The 14,849-nt window shown below is 38.2% G+C and overlaps 1 protein-coding gene across 2 annotated transcripts; it reads left to right on the top strand.

The window, feature by feature from the left end:
• The first annotated feature begins 232 nt into the window (after positions 1–232).
• On the top strand, positions 233–14,056 carry MMADHC (metabolism of cobalamin associated D). Of its 2 annotated transcripts, XM_030016987.2 has the most exons (8): positions 233–286; positions 451–501; positions 3,008–3,152; positions 3,413–3,630; positions 6,091–6,196; positions 7,458–7,588; positions 10,592–10,678; positions 12,040–14,056. In XM_030016987.2, exons 2-8 carry the CDS (start codon positions 493–495, stop codon positions 12,232–12,234), a joined length of 891 nt encoding a protein of 296 aa, XP_029872847.1. In that variant the 5' UTR covers positions 233–286; positions 451–492; the 3' UTR covers positions 12,235–14,056. The 2 variants fall into 2 exon arrangements, with proteins under 2 accessions (XP_029872847.1, XP_029872846.1); XM_030016986.2 differs by lacking the exon at positions 233–286 and having other exon boundaries at positions 296–501.
• The last annotated feature ends 793 nt before the right edge of the window (positions 14,057–14,849 follow it).

Raw genomic sequence — 14,849 nt, 5'->3', positions numbered from 1 at the left:
AGCCGAGAACAAGGAGAAAACACGGGCCCGGGAGCCCACCACACACGGCCGCCCACCACAGGCCGCCCACCGGCCCCGGCCTCTCCGCTCCTTCCCACCACCTCACCCTCGGCCCCGAGCAATCGAGCGCCGAACGACTTCGCCCCGCCCGTCTCTGTCTGCTCCCTCGATACGCTCGGTGTCGGTGGATCGGCTCGTTCGGCTTGGGGACGGGCGGGGCGGACGCCGGTAGCGCGGGTGCGCCGAAGGGGACGGGAAGGCGGCCGGCGCCATTTTGCAGGAAGAGGTGAGAGGTGCGGGGGCTCCGCTGCTGCCGGCGCGGAGGGGGCGATCGGCCCCGCCGGTCCCGTCCCACCGGGCGGGGTGAGGCCGCTCCCAGGCCGGGAGGTGGGCGGACAGCCGCGGGACCGGGCGGTAGCTGGGAGTCTAGTGCGTTCTTTTCTCTTCCAGGGGCAGCCGGGCCCGTCGGCGTGAGGGAGCCCACCGTCTGCAATGGCCACTGTGAGTAACGCAGACCCCCGCCTCCCCGGCCTCCCCGGACCCCTTCTCCGCCGGCTTGCGGTACGGGGGTGGCGGTTCACCCGCCCCTGCCCCTCGTCGCGATGAGAAGGCGAACCGGCGCCGTCGGAGGAGAGCTCTTCTGCCTGTTACGGGGGACGCTGGGGTGTTATTTCCCCTTCAAAGCGGTCTTTAAATCGTCGTGCTTGTCGGGGAGTCGTTGGTAAAAATCTGAGTTATGCCAAGGTACATTTTTATGAGGAGGCGGTGGTATCGTCATCCTTCCGTCTTAAGTTTTGGAAGCCGTTTTCTGTGGCTATCGTGGGAATAATGGAATTGAGGATTAAGTAGGATCTGTTTGGGTTTGGGTTTTCTTCTGTGTCATGCGTCAGGTTCACCAGGGTACTTTCAAACTGGAAAAGGAAACACGCTTTACGGATTTAGTCGTCGCATGGAGATGTGAATAACTTATTGATGTTAGGAGTATTTTTTCACTTCTGTAATGCTAGGTATGTAAATATTTGCATAAGTGAGCTCAGTCAAGGTATCTGTAATTAACGCTAACATCTCCGTGTTAAGTGATCCTCATCTTAAGAAAAAACGCTACTTTCTTGTAATTACGTGTCAGCTGTAATTGTCTACATTTCTTTTATCTGTAACATAATCATTATGCAAAAATTAATTTTAATAGTGCTTCTACCTAATAGAGGAAAAAAACATTCAAGTGGAATCAGTAGACTTTTGCTGTTGTTACAGGAACCTGTTAAACCTAGCGGTGTTTCAGAACTAGACAGCTTAAGGCCTTAACTGTAAATACTTGACATAAGTCAGAAAATCAAAAGTGCCTTTATGCGTTTGAGTCTTCATGATGCTGGTAGAACTTATTAAACGTTGTATGTTTATGCAGAGGTGGTATGTAAGAGACAGATGCTTACTGATTTATGTCCTGATACTCTGAATAAGACTTTTTATCTTAAACATACAAACAGTACCATTTTCTCACTTTTTTTTGAAGTAACCTTGTTGCATACATATGTAGTGTACATATGCATAAACTTTTATAGAATCAAGAATACAGCACTTACAGAAAATCCCTTTATGTCAGTTTCTCAAAAGAATTTCTTTCTTTGCCTCACCTGGAAAATAAGGTTTTACAAAAGCATGCATGCTGTGGCAGGTGGGATTTACATTTTCCAGTAATGCATGGTTTTGTTCAACTGCAGTCAAGAATGTTAGTAGTTTTGTGCTAGAGTTAAGTAATCTTTAATTTTTTTTTTTAATTACACTTCTGACTGTACATTTTGAGTGTATGATTGGTTATTTTTCAGTTATGCGTGTGTACATGCATCATGAAAGTTGTCAATCTATTTTTGAAATATAAGAAAGAGATCAGACTTTTCAGTTTAATTACATCACCTGGATATTTCTTGTTTTAAAAAAACCAAAACACAAAAAGCATAAAAATACCCCCAGTAACAGTTGCTCATGTTACTACTTGAGATACTGTCACTGGGCCTCAGAGTTAATCCTCATGGTGAGGAGCCATTAGCTCTTTGGAGCCCTGTTGTTGAGACCATTTGCACGCTCAGGGAGATAGCATTGCATCATTTTCTGTTTACTGTGTGGCTGAATCAGTTTCCGATAGAATCATCTTCAGCACTTGGAAGTTACGTTGACAGTACAACTCTGTGGCGTGAAGCAGATTTTCTGGAGACCGCAGAATTCATAAAGGTTTTATGGCTTACTGGCATTTTGACCACCATACTGATCTGTCTACAGTAATACTTGTTTGTAAATATGGGAACGTACTGAGTTTGCAAATCTAAATAACGCTGGCTGCACTAACTTAAGTTTTGCACGTGTTAAATGTTTACGGATTTTGAGAGCAAAAGAAAGAAGCAGAAATTACCATTCCTACCTGTTTTGATATGTGTATCTCCCTGGGTAGTTCAGGGCTGTTGGAAAGTGTCCTTTGCTGGTGAAGAAACGTGTGTAAGCAGCTTCTAGATGAAAGCTACAAGATGTACCTGGAGTGATACTATCTTGTGTCTCCCTCCAGTCTTTTAAGAAGTAGGAATGTAGGCTGGCTAACGTGTTAACAGTATTTCTAGGTATTTCTGATAATCAATCCCGTGATGGAATTGTGACAATCATGGAAACAGTGACACGCCTGGAAATAATCATGGAAACAATCCTCATCCATAACTTAGTTTAGGTTGTGGAGTTTCAGTGGTGCTATTTAAACTTTTCAGGGTTTTTTCCTCACATGAGAAGGCCTTTTAATAAGTGTTTTCAAGGCTTTTGCTTTACTTAGAGTACTGTTAGTAGTAAAATATGAAAGTAATAATAAAATACTTTCAAAACTTGATTTTACAGAAACACAGTTAATCATAATCAAAATTGTAATTTAATTATCAGGTGAGGATTTCTCTTGTGATCCACAAAGCTGTACTTAAACTAGTATTTTTGCTAGCAGTATGTAATACTTATCTTGTTTTTGTCTTCTCAGGTGCTCTGTAACAGAGCAAGATTGGTCACCTACCTACCAGGGTTTTATTCCTTAGTCAAAAGAGTTGTAAATCCCAAGGCTTTTTCTACAGCAGGTTCCTCTGGCTCAGATGAGCCTCATGTTGCTGCTGCACCTCCTGATTTATGTAAGAAAAAGCAAATTCATTTTCTTTGAATTCGTGTGCTATCAGAACTTTGCACCCAATATAAATTTGGGAATTCTGAAGTGTGCCTTTTATGTCAGGGCCCTGACTTTTACTTGTGCATCATGGTTACTTTGGTTATACATGATTGTGATCAAATACAGATATTTGTATGGGAGAGGTGGTTTTTCTTTTTTTTTTTCTTTTTTTTTTTCCCTTTCTTTCTAGATGTGATGACTAAAGCAAGGTCTTGACTTTTGCAGGTCCGAGAACTGTATGGCCAGATGAAGTAATGGGTCCATTTGGTCCTCAGGACCAGAGATTCCAGTTGCCTGGTAATATTGGTTTTGACTGTCACCTAAATGGCACTGCTTCTCAGAAGAAAAGCCAAGGTTCAAAAAGTCTGCCTGATATATTAGCAGAGCCTTCAGCAAGTGAAAGGCATGAATTTGTAATGGCCCAATACATAAATGAATTTCAGGTAAGAACAGGCTTCTTCTATGTGAAACTGATATTTCTTGTTGAAGAGGAACATAACTAATGTCTCTTTCGCCTGAAAAAAGAAACCATTGATTTTCTAGATGGTTTTGAAAGATGAACTTCAACTGGGGTGAGTGAGAGATTACATAGAACCTAGCTGAAGTTTTTTCTTTTAGTAGAAAAATATTTCAGGGTGTGGGTTTTTTTTGACTGTATGTCTAGGCAGTTCTTAGTGAAATAGCATTTTGGAAGTGACTTAATTATATGGATACGAGAAAAGAAAACTTCAATTTCAAAATTTGCTGTTTACCAAGTCTCACCAGCTTTTATCAAATGGAATTGGTAGTTTCCTCAGTATTTCATTTAATGTTTGGACAGTGTTTAGATCTGTCGTCTTAGTTCTGACAACCATTGAATTCACACAGGAGAAGCAGATCAACGTACCTGAACCTCAAGTCTCACAATGAGACTGCATTTTGGTGATGGCACAGCTTGCAACAAGTCATATGCATTATTAACCACAAGCAGCTTGATAATTGCTAGCACGATCACAACGTTTCAACAAATGTTTAGTGCTACTAGCTACTGGCTCTACTTTCCAGGCTCTCTGAGTTTGTGGCATGCTCAGACTTTGGAAGTCAACTAGCAAATCTCCATTGTAAAAATGCTGTATAGTGTTTTTTGTAAACGTACCATTGTATTCCAAAGTGTTCAGAAAACATAAACTTCTGGTGAGCTCCCCAGATTCTGTTTTCAGCTTGTGTGGATCATATGCGCTGTTAAAAGCCCAACAGAAAATTCTAGTCTTCTGTTTGTTTAGTGCAAACCAGGTGCGCTGAATGCAATGTCTGCTTTCTAGCAATATTACTTATATAATAAAATGGTCGGTGCAGCTGCTGCTGTCCCAAATGGAAGGGAGAAACTGGAAAGCGCAGAGGCAGGTTTTGCAACTGGTATTCAGAGAGCAGTCAACAGGAGTCGGCTCTGCTTCATACTAGTGGTGTTTAGGAATCCATGAACAGCATTTAGCTAGTGAAACTGCGAAACTACTCATCTTAGGAGAGGACCCAGATTTGAATGATGAGATCAGCTGAATACAGGAACCTCCCATAGGTTGCTGCAGCAAGCAGGGGAAAAGCTCAGTGCTGCTGAAGCTCATGCACCAGTCCTTGAACCAGTCAGAGAAGTGTCAAAAGTTCTCTGACCTCTGTGTGCCTGAGATTCATGTATTAGTTTTATCTGAGCTGAATAAATGGGCCTACCAGCCTATCGATATCAGAAAGTGGTAGTGATCTTTGGAAAATGGCTATACTGTCTTGATGATAGCATGCCTGGTAAGCATATGGACTATGTAAGTGATGTTTAGCTGGATAGAATGGGAGTAGTAGACGAAATCACAATAAACTATGATTCTTAGTAAGAGAAGCCATCATATAGTTAGGAAGAAAAGAAGGGATTTACCAGCATAACGGCATGGCTTGTAGGGCTTAAAGTACCAACTGATCCGTCCCAGTGACTTTGCAGTCATAATGCAAGGTACGTGTGGAAACATGTATTGAAACTGCAGTTAATGGCAGTTGTTTGTCTATTGTTGTGTTTATTTTCTGATGGTTTGGGTTTTGGTTTTTTTGTTTGGGTTTTTTTTCCTGTTCTTGATTGTTAACTTCTAGAGCAAAGATGCTAGCCACACTGTGTTTGCAGTGTAATAGTTTTTTCTAGGGAGAACTTTCAGATACAAACAGGTGTTAGGTAGGACTTAATGTACATTATGGCATAGTTAGACCTAGAATAACTGTATTAAGGCATTCAACACCTCTTACATAATAATTGCTATCCCAGAGGAGGCAGCTGTTGTTACTACCTTCTTAAGGGCATTTTAAGCTTAAATGTTAGATATCTAACTTACAGGTGCTCCATTTGTAACTTACCCACAAGAATCTGTTTTGGGTTTTGTTGGGTTTTTTAGAAACTGTAGAACTAAAAAACTGTGCAGAATAAAAGTGATATTATTGGAAAACTGTTCTGCTTTTCAAGCTACAACAGCTAAAGCTGAAAATACTGATAGTTCAGAGCTCTAGAACTGTTGTGTAACTTTATTTTAAAGTTTTATTCTTGCTCAGGTAATGTGTGTGTGTCTGAAATCTATCAATTGCTGTTATATTGTATGCTTAAGGTCATTGTTTCAGAAGGATATCTTTTAAAAATTTTTTTATTGGTTAAGGCTTTGAGATAATATGGTTACAATAAAATATAAAACTTGTAATTTCTGTATAGGTTTAAGTAATAGGTAATATCTGTATCTGTACCACTTTGAAAAAATTTAAGTCTTATTGCAAGTCATCTTTCTGTGAAACTGCTTGAGCGTATCAGTAGACATTTAGTCACAAAAACAGTCTGGTGTACAAAGTTATTCCTGTTATATATTAACAAATGAGAAAGTTACAATTTTTGTTTTTCTCAGGGTGCTGATGTTCCACAGAAACAGCAAATAAATAACGCTGAAACCTACTTTGAAAATGCAAAGGTAGAATGTGCAGTACAAGCTTGTCCTGAACTGTTACGAAAAGGTATATTTTCAGTTTTACTGACAGCTGAGAAATTATAACTTTTTAAAATGTAAAAATATGTAAGTAAATACTCTGATGTAATTGATGCCACAGATTGTGTAGTAGAAATAATCCAGAGTTAATATTTTACAAAAGAAAACTACATACTATAAAATGAAAACTGAAACTTTGCTGTTGACGATACTTAGTATTTCATGTAAAATTCAGTGCCATTTAAATTCAAGATCAGCTGGGGTGGGGAGTAACTTTCAGCTGCTTCTTTAGTGTCAGGTAGATTCTGGAGCTAATTCACTATCCAAAAACCAGTCTGTGACAAAATCAAATCTTTTGGCACTGCTTCTTAGTAAAACAGAAAATTGAAATTATGGAACTTCTGAAAGCGTTGGTTTTGTATCTTGTGTTTTATTCAAGAAGGAAATGATTGAAATTAAATTGGAATAAAACCTTCTAATTTTGAAAGTGATACACTGAAAGAGAGAAGAGACTGAAATCTGGCTGAAAACTTGGTCTAGATGCTGAAGAGAGCAGACTTTTCAGAGACTTGAGAAAGAATGAACCTTCGGACTTTTAATTCTGGGAAGTGCTTTTTTCCTCCCATACTGAAAACAGGGCTTCATGAAGCCTAATTGTGACTTCGGTGCTTCACGTGCATTTCTGTTTGTAGTCTAATAGATGATGTAGGGAGAGAATCAGAATGGGCTTGGACCTTTTCTGCTCCATGTCACAACTCATGCCAGTAGAATGCTACTGATACCAAGTTTGCTGTCATGTCCTAGGACATAGATCTGAGACATTTCTACTGAAAGATTTAGTGTAAAAATTGGTGTGCATCATGTAATGTGGCTTAGCCAGTTGTCACGTGTGTGGAGAACTGTGGTGGTGTTCAATTCAAAAATACTGAAATATTACTGTACTTGGGTTTGTGTCTTTGCAAAGACAGACACTTGTTTGCATGTTCTGAAATGTGCAGAGTAGTGGGGCTTTTATCATCTTGCAATTAAATAGGAGGTCTTGAAATAGCACACTCCGCTCCCTAAGTTGCTTTTAACAGGACCTTACCAAGGTGCATTAGTTTCCACAAAAGCAATGTCAGCATTTCAGACCAGCGTGCTGTTTGCTGGATCTGATATGAAAAACACACACCTATCTTGGATTTAAATGAAAGGAAGGCTCTGAAGTAGGGTCAATAATTCATCTAAAACTGAAAAACCATAAGTAAAATGTAAAAGCAAGCCATAACATGCCAGTTTCACTTTTTTAGACTTTGAGTCAATATTTCCAGAAGTGAATGCCAACTGTTTAACAGTGTTAACTGTCACCCAGAAGACTAAAAATGATATGACTGTATGGAGTCAAGAAGTGGAGGATGAGAGAGAAATGCTGTTAGAAAATGTAAGTAGCTGACAGTAGCATGAGCTTATTTTTGTTTGTTGATGAATCTTCTGTGAACTATGTCTGTATTTTGGTCCATTTCTAGCTCTGGTCATAATAATACTGTATTACTTTTTAGAGTTTTTTGAGCTAAGCCTATGTTCTCTTACTGATAAAATGGAGAACTTTTTTCCAGCTTTGTAGCTTTTTGACTACTCTACATGTCTCAGAACTATTAAATCCTTTATAGTGGAGTGAGTCAAAAGTATGCTAAAATGTTTTAAAATGCTACAGTAAATTAATAAAGATATTTGATTGTTGTCCTATTGTGGTTAAAAGGCAGCAACTATTTTCTCACCTCATTTCAGCTTCAGTGCAATGCATTTTGTAGGATTTCACTGCTGTCTTTGTTTTTCTGTGATGTAATTGAGATTCCAGTACAGAGTCTATAGATGAGTGTACATCCTTACTTGTAAAAAGTGGTTGCTCTGGTTTGTTTGGTTTTTTTTTTTCATTCTGATAATGGATACAGTTAATGCTTTTAGCCTAGGTATCAGTTATATTTATTACATCTTAACCATCCTCCTGAACTTTGTCTTTCTGTTCTGTTGCCACTAGAGGTCTCTCTGAAAGTCGCTTTGTTTCACATTCTTCAGCATTTTTGGGTGTGTACTCCAGCAGGTGTCACTGTTCACCACTGCTGGCACTCTTCTTAGCACCTCAAAATACGTTTCTCTGTATTATGTGTTACAATTTTTCTAAAACTAGGAAAAATCAACCTGTGGGATTTTCATCTGTATAGTGAAGGTCGTATTTATGTTTGAGAATAACTTGGTAATGTTCATTTCAATCCTGTAAATTGCAAATGTAGCCTGTATAAAGCAGTGTAAAGGTTACTACAAAAAAAGGAAGAAGCAGTCTGAAGGATCAACATAAAGATTACACACAAATGAAAATTCCCTTCATTTTAGTGTGTTCTTCTCTTTGAATTATTTATGGTCTGTTGGTCTTTGGCATTGTAATCTGGTCTAATTATATGTTAATTGGCATCTTTCTTCCTTGTGCACCTCCCTGTCAAGTCTAATATAGTCATTGTAGGGGTGTTAGGATGTTAGATGTAACCTCCCGGCCTAAAGGTTACTAACAGCAAATTCACAAGTAAATGGTCTGTTTGTTTGCTTCATAGATGGTTAGCAGTAACCTTAAAAATACTAATTTAATGTGAGAGGCTTGTGCTGAAGTAATGAGGGTTATGTACAGCCAAATCTAAATGTTTACAGTAGTGAATCTCAAGTGTTTATTAACCTCACTCCAAGTGATTGCTGAGGGGTTGTTACAACACTGGATCAAAAGATACACTGTATCAGAAATGTAATGCTTAAAATGCTGTCTCCAGATGGCTTGCTTACACTTGTGACTTAATTTACAGTTGAATCATAGTTAATCATCAGAGCCATCAAACCTCAAAATACAGGACAGATTACTGTAAAGGATAAACTTCCCTTATTTTGGACCATTAAGGGTCTGAAGCTGTGTAACTATAATAATATTTGTATAAATTTGAAACCTTGAGCTGCTAAGGGCAGTAATTATAGAGAACAATCCGATTTTTATAACTGAAAGTAAATGAAGTATTTATTCAGAAGTTAGAAATATTTCTTTTTTATGAGATTAGGGAATTTCTTTCATGTTTCGAGGAAGCTATGTGAATTCTATTTGTGCTTTAGCTCAGTGTATTCAGCTGTTTAGATTTTTGCACTGGGACATGTTTTTTTCAGAGTGCATGGAGGGTTTTAGGACCATCACATATCTCGACTTCTGTGGGATGTTTTTGTCACTCACCTTTGCAGGTTTCTTCAGAAGTTTTTATGGGCCCCTGCTGGCCCTCATAACATGGGTTGAAAACTGCTGGTCTAGGTGATTAAAAGCACATAACTGAGGTCTCCTGTTGTTGCTGATTTATCTGTGGAAAAAATGTGCTATGTAATCTGTAGCTCGTGTAATTCTTTTGTGGTCTGTGTTGTGATGTCAGGATACAGGAGCACAGCTTTGAATCTATCTGGTTGAATTTCCTTCTGTATCTGACAAACAGATAACTGCAACTCAACACCAAATTTAAAAAAAATAAAAAGCTTAATTTCTCAAATTAGCTGATGTGAAAAGTTTGCAACAAAAAAAGTAAATTCTTTAAGCTGTCTCTTCAGAGGATGGAGATTTTTGATGACACATTACAGAACAGGGAGCTTCTTGGCATGGTGCTTAATTGAAAAGACTGTTCTCAGGAATATCAGCTGGTGTCCTCCAGTGTAACTGGAACATGACCTACAATTTTGATTGTCAAATAGTGGGAGATTTTGAAGTCATCATTCATCCTGACCACCAATTCATTACAACAAGAGAATTGGTGTAGATTGGTGTAAAAGTCAAGTGCTTATGGAACTGCTTGCTACCATGAAGCAAAACTAAAACGGTTCTTTAAAATCATTTGCAGTTAAACATTTGTAGTGCAGGAAGAGCTATGTAATACTGTCCTCTTGGCTGAGATGAGACCTTACAGAAATACTATATTTTTCATATATTTATAAAAATATATTTAATGCTACATGTAGTGTCAAATTTGTGGAGTTCAGGTGAGAACTGTAAACTTGTGGAAATAACACAGAAATACCTGAAGTAGTGGTTGACTTCTTAAAGGGGATAACAGGTACGATTGCTATCTGCATGAATAATCAAAGCAATTATGTTATTCCTTGTACAAGCTGTTAATCCATTATTGACTGGCCTAAGGAACACTTTTAAATCTCACATGATTGAAGTAGCCTAATGTATGCCATTAATTCTAATCCTCTTAATATTATTAATATTTTTATTGAAAGTGTGCTGAATTTCTCATTTCTTAGTAGAGGCCAAAAGAAATCTGTGCTTGTTCATTTTCAGAATATTTTATATGTGTTCTGATGTGTGTATATATATATGCAACAAAAATCTCATTTGATATCCTTCTTTCCCTTTATTTTTTTTAAGTTCATTAATGGTGCCAAGGAAATCTGCTATGCAATTTGTTCTGAAGGCTATTGGGCTGACTTCATTGATCCATCCTCAGGACTGGCAGTAAGTTACATGCTGTGTGGAATTCGTAATGGGACACTACTATGTCCTAACTAGCAGTGGTATTTCTGTTCTGTATGGGTTAAATCCAACTTTTTCATATGGCCCAAAAGCTGTTACCATGCGATAATTTCTTTCATAAATTAAGACAGGATAGTAACCCTCAGCCAGTCCCCATGCTGTGTCAGCTGTCATTGCAGTTGGCACTTTGGAGAACATTGTTCAGCAATGAAGTTGAATTCCAGATAACTGTAGAAGTTTTATGCCCAAGAGCTCTTGGTCACTGCACAATAGGCTGGTTATGCCTTCCAAAGGTGACTTGGTAGTCCTGACACCTATTTGTGTAGATGGATGTTTTTAAAAAATCTCTTTGCCCTAGTTAATTATATCTTTGTTATGTAGAAAAAAATGAATAGCTTGTTTCTATTAAACAGCATTGGCATTCATTATCAGATTACGCCAGTTCTCTGGAAGAGCTGACAGTTTCTTACCAAGATATCTATGAAACATAAAGAGTCTTAAAACTTACAAGAGAGAATTGGAAAGCTTCTGTCAAAGCATGAGTACGTATGTATTTTTGTCTGAGAGCTAGCTGTTAAAACCATATTATAGTTGAACATAATAATGGCAAAGCTCAGTTTAGTGGGTTTTTATTTAAAAAAACTATGAAAGGCAGTGATTTATGGTGTCAGTGGAGGCAAATGGGTTCAACAGGGGATGTTTGTAAGGTGACCAGGCAGTTGAAGGTGTATATAGTGCTTAAAAGCTTCCCAGAAATTCCATGCATTTAAGGAATAGTTACGGATTGATGAAAGTAGGGTTCTGTCTTTGGGCTGCAGTTCAGTAGTAACATCCTTACCAATGATAACCTGTTCATCAGGAGTAGGCTTTTGGTCAGAAGCTTCCACCTGAGACAAAGCAACTGAAATACCTGTTTCCAATTTATGCACGTTTTTGTTCTTCAAAGCATCTTTCTTTGCAGGGGGCTCATTGAAAAGGTACATGTCTTATTTTTGCTATTTCACAGAAGGGTTCTATCCTTAATGCCTGTAGAAGTAGCAGAACCTTTTCAAAGCACTTGAGCTTTTTTGTATGTATGATTGATTAGACATTCAAACACACTGATACGCCTTCAGCGCTCTGTCGGTGGCGAAGAAAAATCTTTAAATATGGGGTATCAGTATAACCAGAGGTACTCTGCTTAGTTTCCTGTGTAGATTTCATGAATAAAACTGTATATAAAATTGCCTCCAACAGATGTAACTGGTACTTCTGGGCTTAGGTTTTGTTTTACAAAGGGGTAGTTCTGACATTTTAAATGTTCTTGGAAATGTTCACATGAAAAATTCTCTTTTTCCACCTAGTTTTTTGGACCTTACACAAACAACACTCTGTTTGAAACAGATGAACGCTACCGCCACTTGGGATTTTCCGTTGATGATCTTGGCTGCTGCAAAGTTATTCGTCATAACATCTGGGGTACTCATGTGGTTGTAGGAAGTATTTTCACTAACGCTGAACCTGACAGCCCTATCATGAGAAAACTAAGTGGAAACTAGCAGTCATCAGAGTTTCACAAGTTCTTGTGACCTTTGGATACTTTTACTTGATGATTCTCTCTAAGCATTGTCAGGAAATGCCACACTTTAAAGTATTCTTAGATAATAAAGTAGCTGTTATTTATTTTAATCTTTGAATATGTGTTCACCACATGTGACTTAGAATATTAATTGACAACATTCAAAGAGATACCTTTATGTGCCATGTGAATTTTAAGCTGTGAGTTTCCTTCATCTTGAATGAGTTTAAACATATATGTACATAGTTATCTGCATATCCTTTTTTTAATACTATTTTACAAGCCACACTTTTTAACCATTTTGTCTTGCAGTGTCTGACAAATCTGTGCTCTTAGTATTAAAAATCCTGATGCCGCTGAAGTTTCTAGGAATTTTGCCGCTTACTGGAATAAGTAAGCGGCAAAAAAAGCGGGATAAGAAACAAAATTGTTCTCCCAGAATATAGAACTTAATAAAAACCGCAGAAGTTAATGCTGGACTAATCACTCATTTGCTGTTCTAGAATGAGAATGATGAGATAAGCTTTCAGTGGTCTCTTAACTACAAGTAATACTTCAGTAGGGGAGTGTTCACTTGATTGCTACATCTGGAGACTCAGTAAAAAAGTCTTAAATTACTCTATAATCAGTCATCTCTTCATTTTTTTTGTCTTCATGTTGGTTGGGATTCTATTTTCTCAGTGTTAGCTAAATATATTTAATTAGTACAGTTGCGTTTGTAACTTTCTTAGGTCATTAAATATATTGTGGAAAAAAAATGGTAATAAGACAATGCTTGGATGCCATCATTGTTTTCCTGTACTTGGATGCAATTTAGACTTGACTCCGTGGTATTTTGAAATGCCTGTGCAAAGAGCAATTATAATCAATTATTGCAATTATGATCAATTATAAAAATATTTCAACAGGAAGGTTTCAGTAAACTAGTCAGTCTCTTCAGGTATCATAAAAACGATCAGGTCCATTGAAGCTACTGGAGGGAGAACAGTGAAGAAGATTCAAGGCACCTCCAATACCAAAAGTGTCAGCTGCCTCACTACAGAGACTAACTAACAAACTAGATTTTAATCTCATCGCAGTCAGTTATCAGGCCCATTTGTTAATACACCACCGCAGTAGCTGTGCCAATTCACGCAACAATGGGAATCCTTCAGTCTTGACTCCGTCAAAATGTAGCGCAACTTTTGTCTGGATAATGGCTGCACAAGATGATGATCTGAGAGGTTTAGCTTCCTGTCAGATAGCTAGGGATTTTAATCATTGTGTCTTTTTTCAATGTTAACTAACAATTATGGATTTAAAACTTGTTCTAGGTTTGTATACTACTTCTATTCCCTACTCAGGATCTAAGCCAGTTATCACCAAAGTCTTTTTATTGGCTTTAATGGGTTTAGAACCAGATCCTTTACCAAGTGCCTGTATCTGTCCTTGTTAATGATTGCTGCAAGCCTGTAACTTTGCTGGATCGTGGAGGTGGAAATGAGGAAGACTTTCCACTGGAGGAGTGCCGTCTGCTCTAAATTCACTCACTAAGCCAGCAATTCAGAGGTTATCTTGCTCACCTACCATCATTGTCATCACTGTGAGCTCTAGCCTGCGCACATTCCAAGGTTGAAGTGTATGGCTGTTGAGGCAGGATTTGTTTATCATTTGTCATGGAATTTGTGCTGTATTTCCAGAGCCCAAGTTCTTTGACCTCTACTCTACTGTCCAAGAAAGTTGTATTACTCTCAAGTCTTTTATTGATACTTTTTTTTTCTCATTCTCATCAAGAGGATTAAAAAAAGCTTGAGAAGCTGCAATGTGTCTTGTCTGTTTGCAAAATACAACCATTTTTCAGAACACAAATTAGCTCATTTGATAAAAGAGGGGTTAGTGTCTTGCTGGACAGTAGATTACACTTGTGGAGACCTTTGTTGGATAAATACTAGAAAAACAAATTCTGTGCAGTGGTTCACATTTTAACTAACTTGAAGACTCTTGATGCTATCTTTTCTTCAGATGACTTTGCTGTACGTGCCTTTCTATGTTTTAGAAAGGGTGGGAGCTGTCAGGCAGCTATCCAACTTAAACTTGGGTTGCTAGTTCTTGAGTTGATGTTCTTTAAAGCTCCGTCCTGTAAAGGGCTTTTACAGTGGCTTTTCAAATGGGTTCAACCTGAGCCAAAAATCTCACTGAAAATAGTGGGAGTTTTGCCTTGACTTCACTAATACTAATGTTTCATGCCAGAATTTGAGGGGGAGCTATGATTTCCTGACATTTTTCTAAGTAAAATTTTCTTGTACATATTCATTCTCGAAAGAGGATAGAACTGTTCCAGTTCTATTTCCCTCACATCAGAAGAGCTATACTGTGTATCAAATAACTTGCTACTATGAAATATAAGTTCTTGAATACAGTGTAACTGTATTTCTGATAATTAAAAACAAAACAACTTTCAGTGTTACAAAATTAATTCCTTTCTAGGGTAAAGAAACAAGCGCATAAGAGCTATTGTATGTAAAGTCGCATCTGCCACCTTAGCAAAGATTACTGCACTGTGGGAAGTACTGTTTTTGTTATTTCAGAGAGGCAGTTAATTTCTAGATGTAATTA

This window comes from Aquila chrysaetos, chromosome 6 (assembly GCF_900496995.4).
Source record: "Aquila chrysaetos chrysaetos chromosome 6, bAquChr1.4, whole genome shotgun sequence".
Lineage (NCBI taxonomy): Eukaryota > Metazoa > Chordata > Aves > Accipitriformes > Accipitridae > Aquila > Aquila chrysaetos.
This window is presented reverse-complemented; position numbering and strand designations above follow the sequence as displayed.

Bases quoted from the DNA above. Each gene is read 5' to 3' on its own strand.
- MMADHC (XM_030016987.2), top strand. The intron at 3,631-6,090 runs GTAAGAACAGGC...TGTTTTTCTCAG, and splicing joins AATACATAAATGAATTTCAG to GGTGCTGATGTTCCACAGAA. The intron at 6,197-7,457 runs GTATATTTTCAG...TCACTTTTTTAG, and splicing joins TCCTGAACTGTTACGAAAAG to ACTTTGAGTCAATATTTCCA.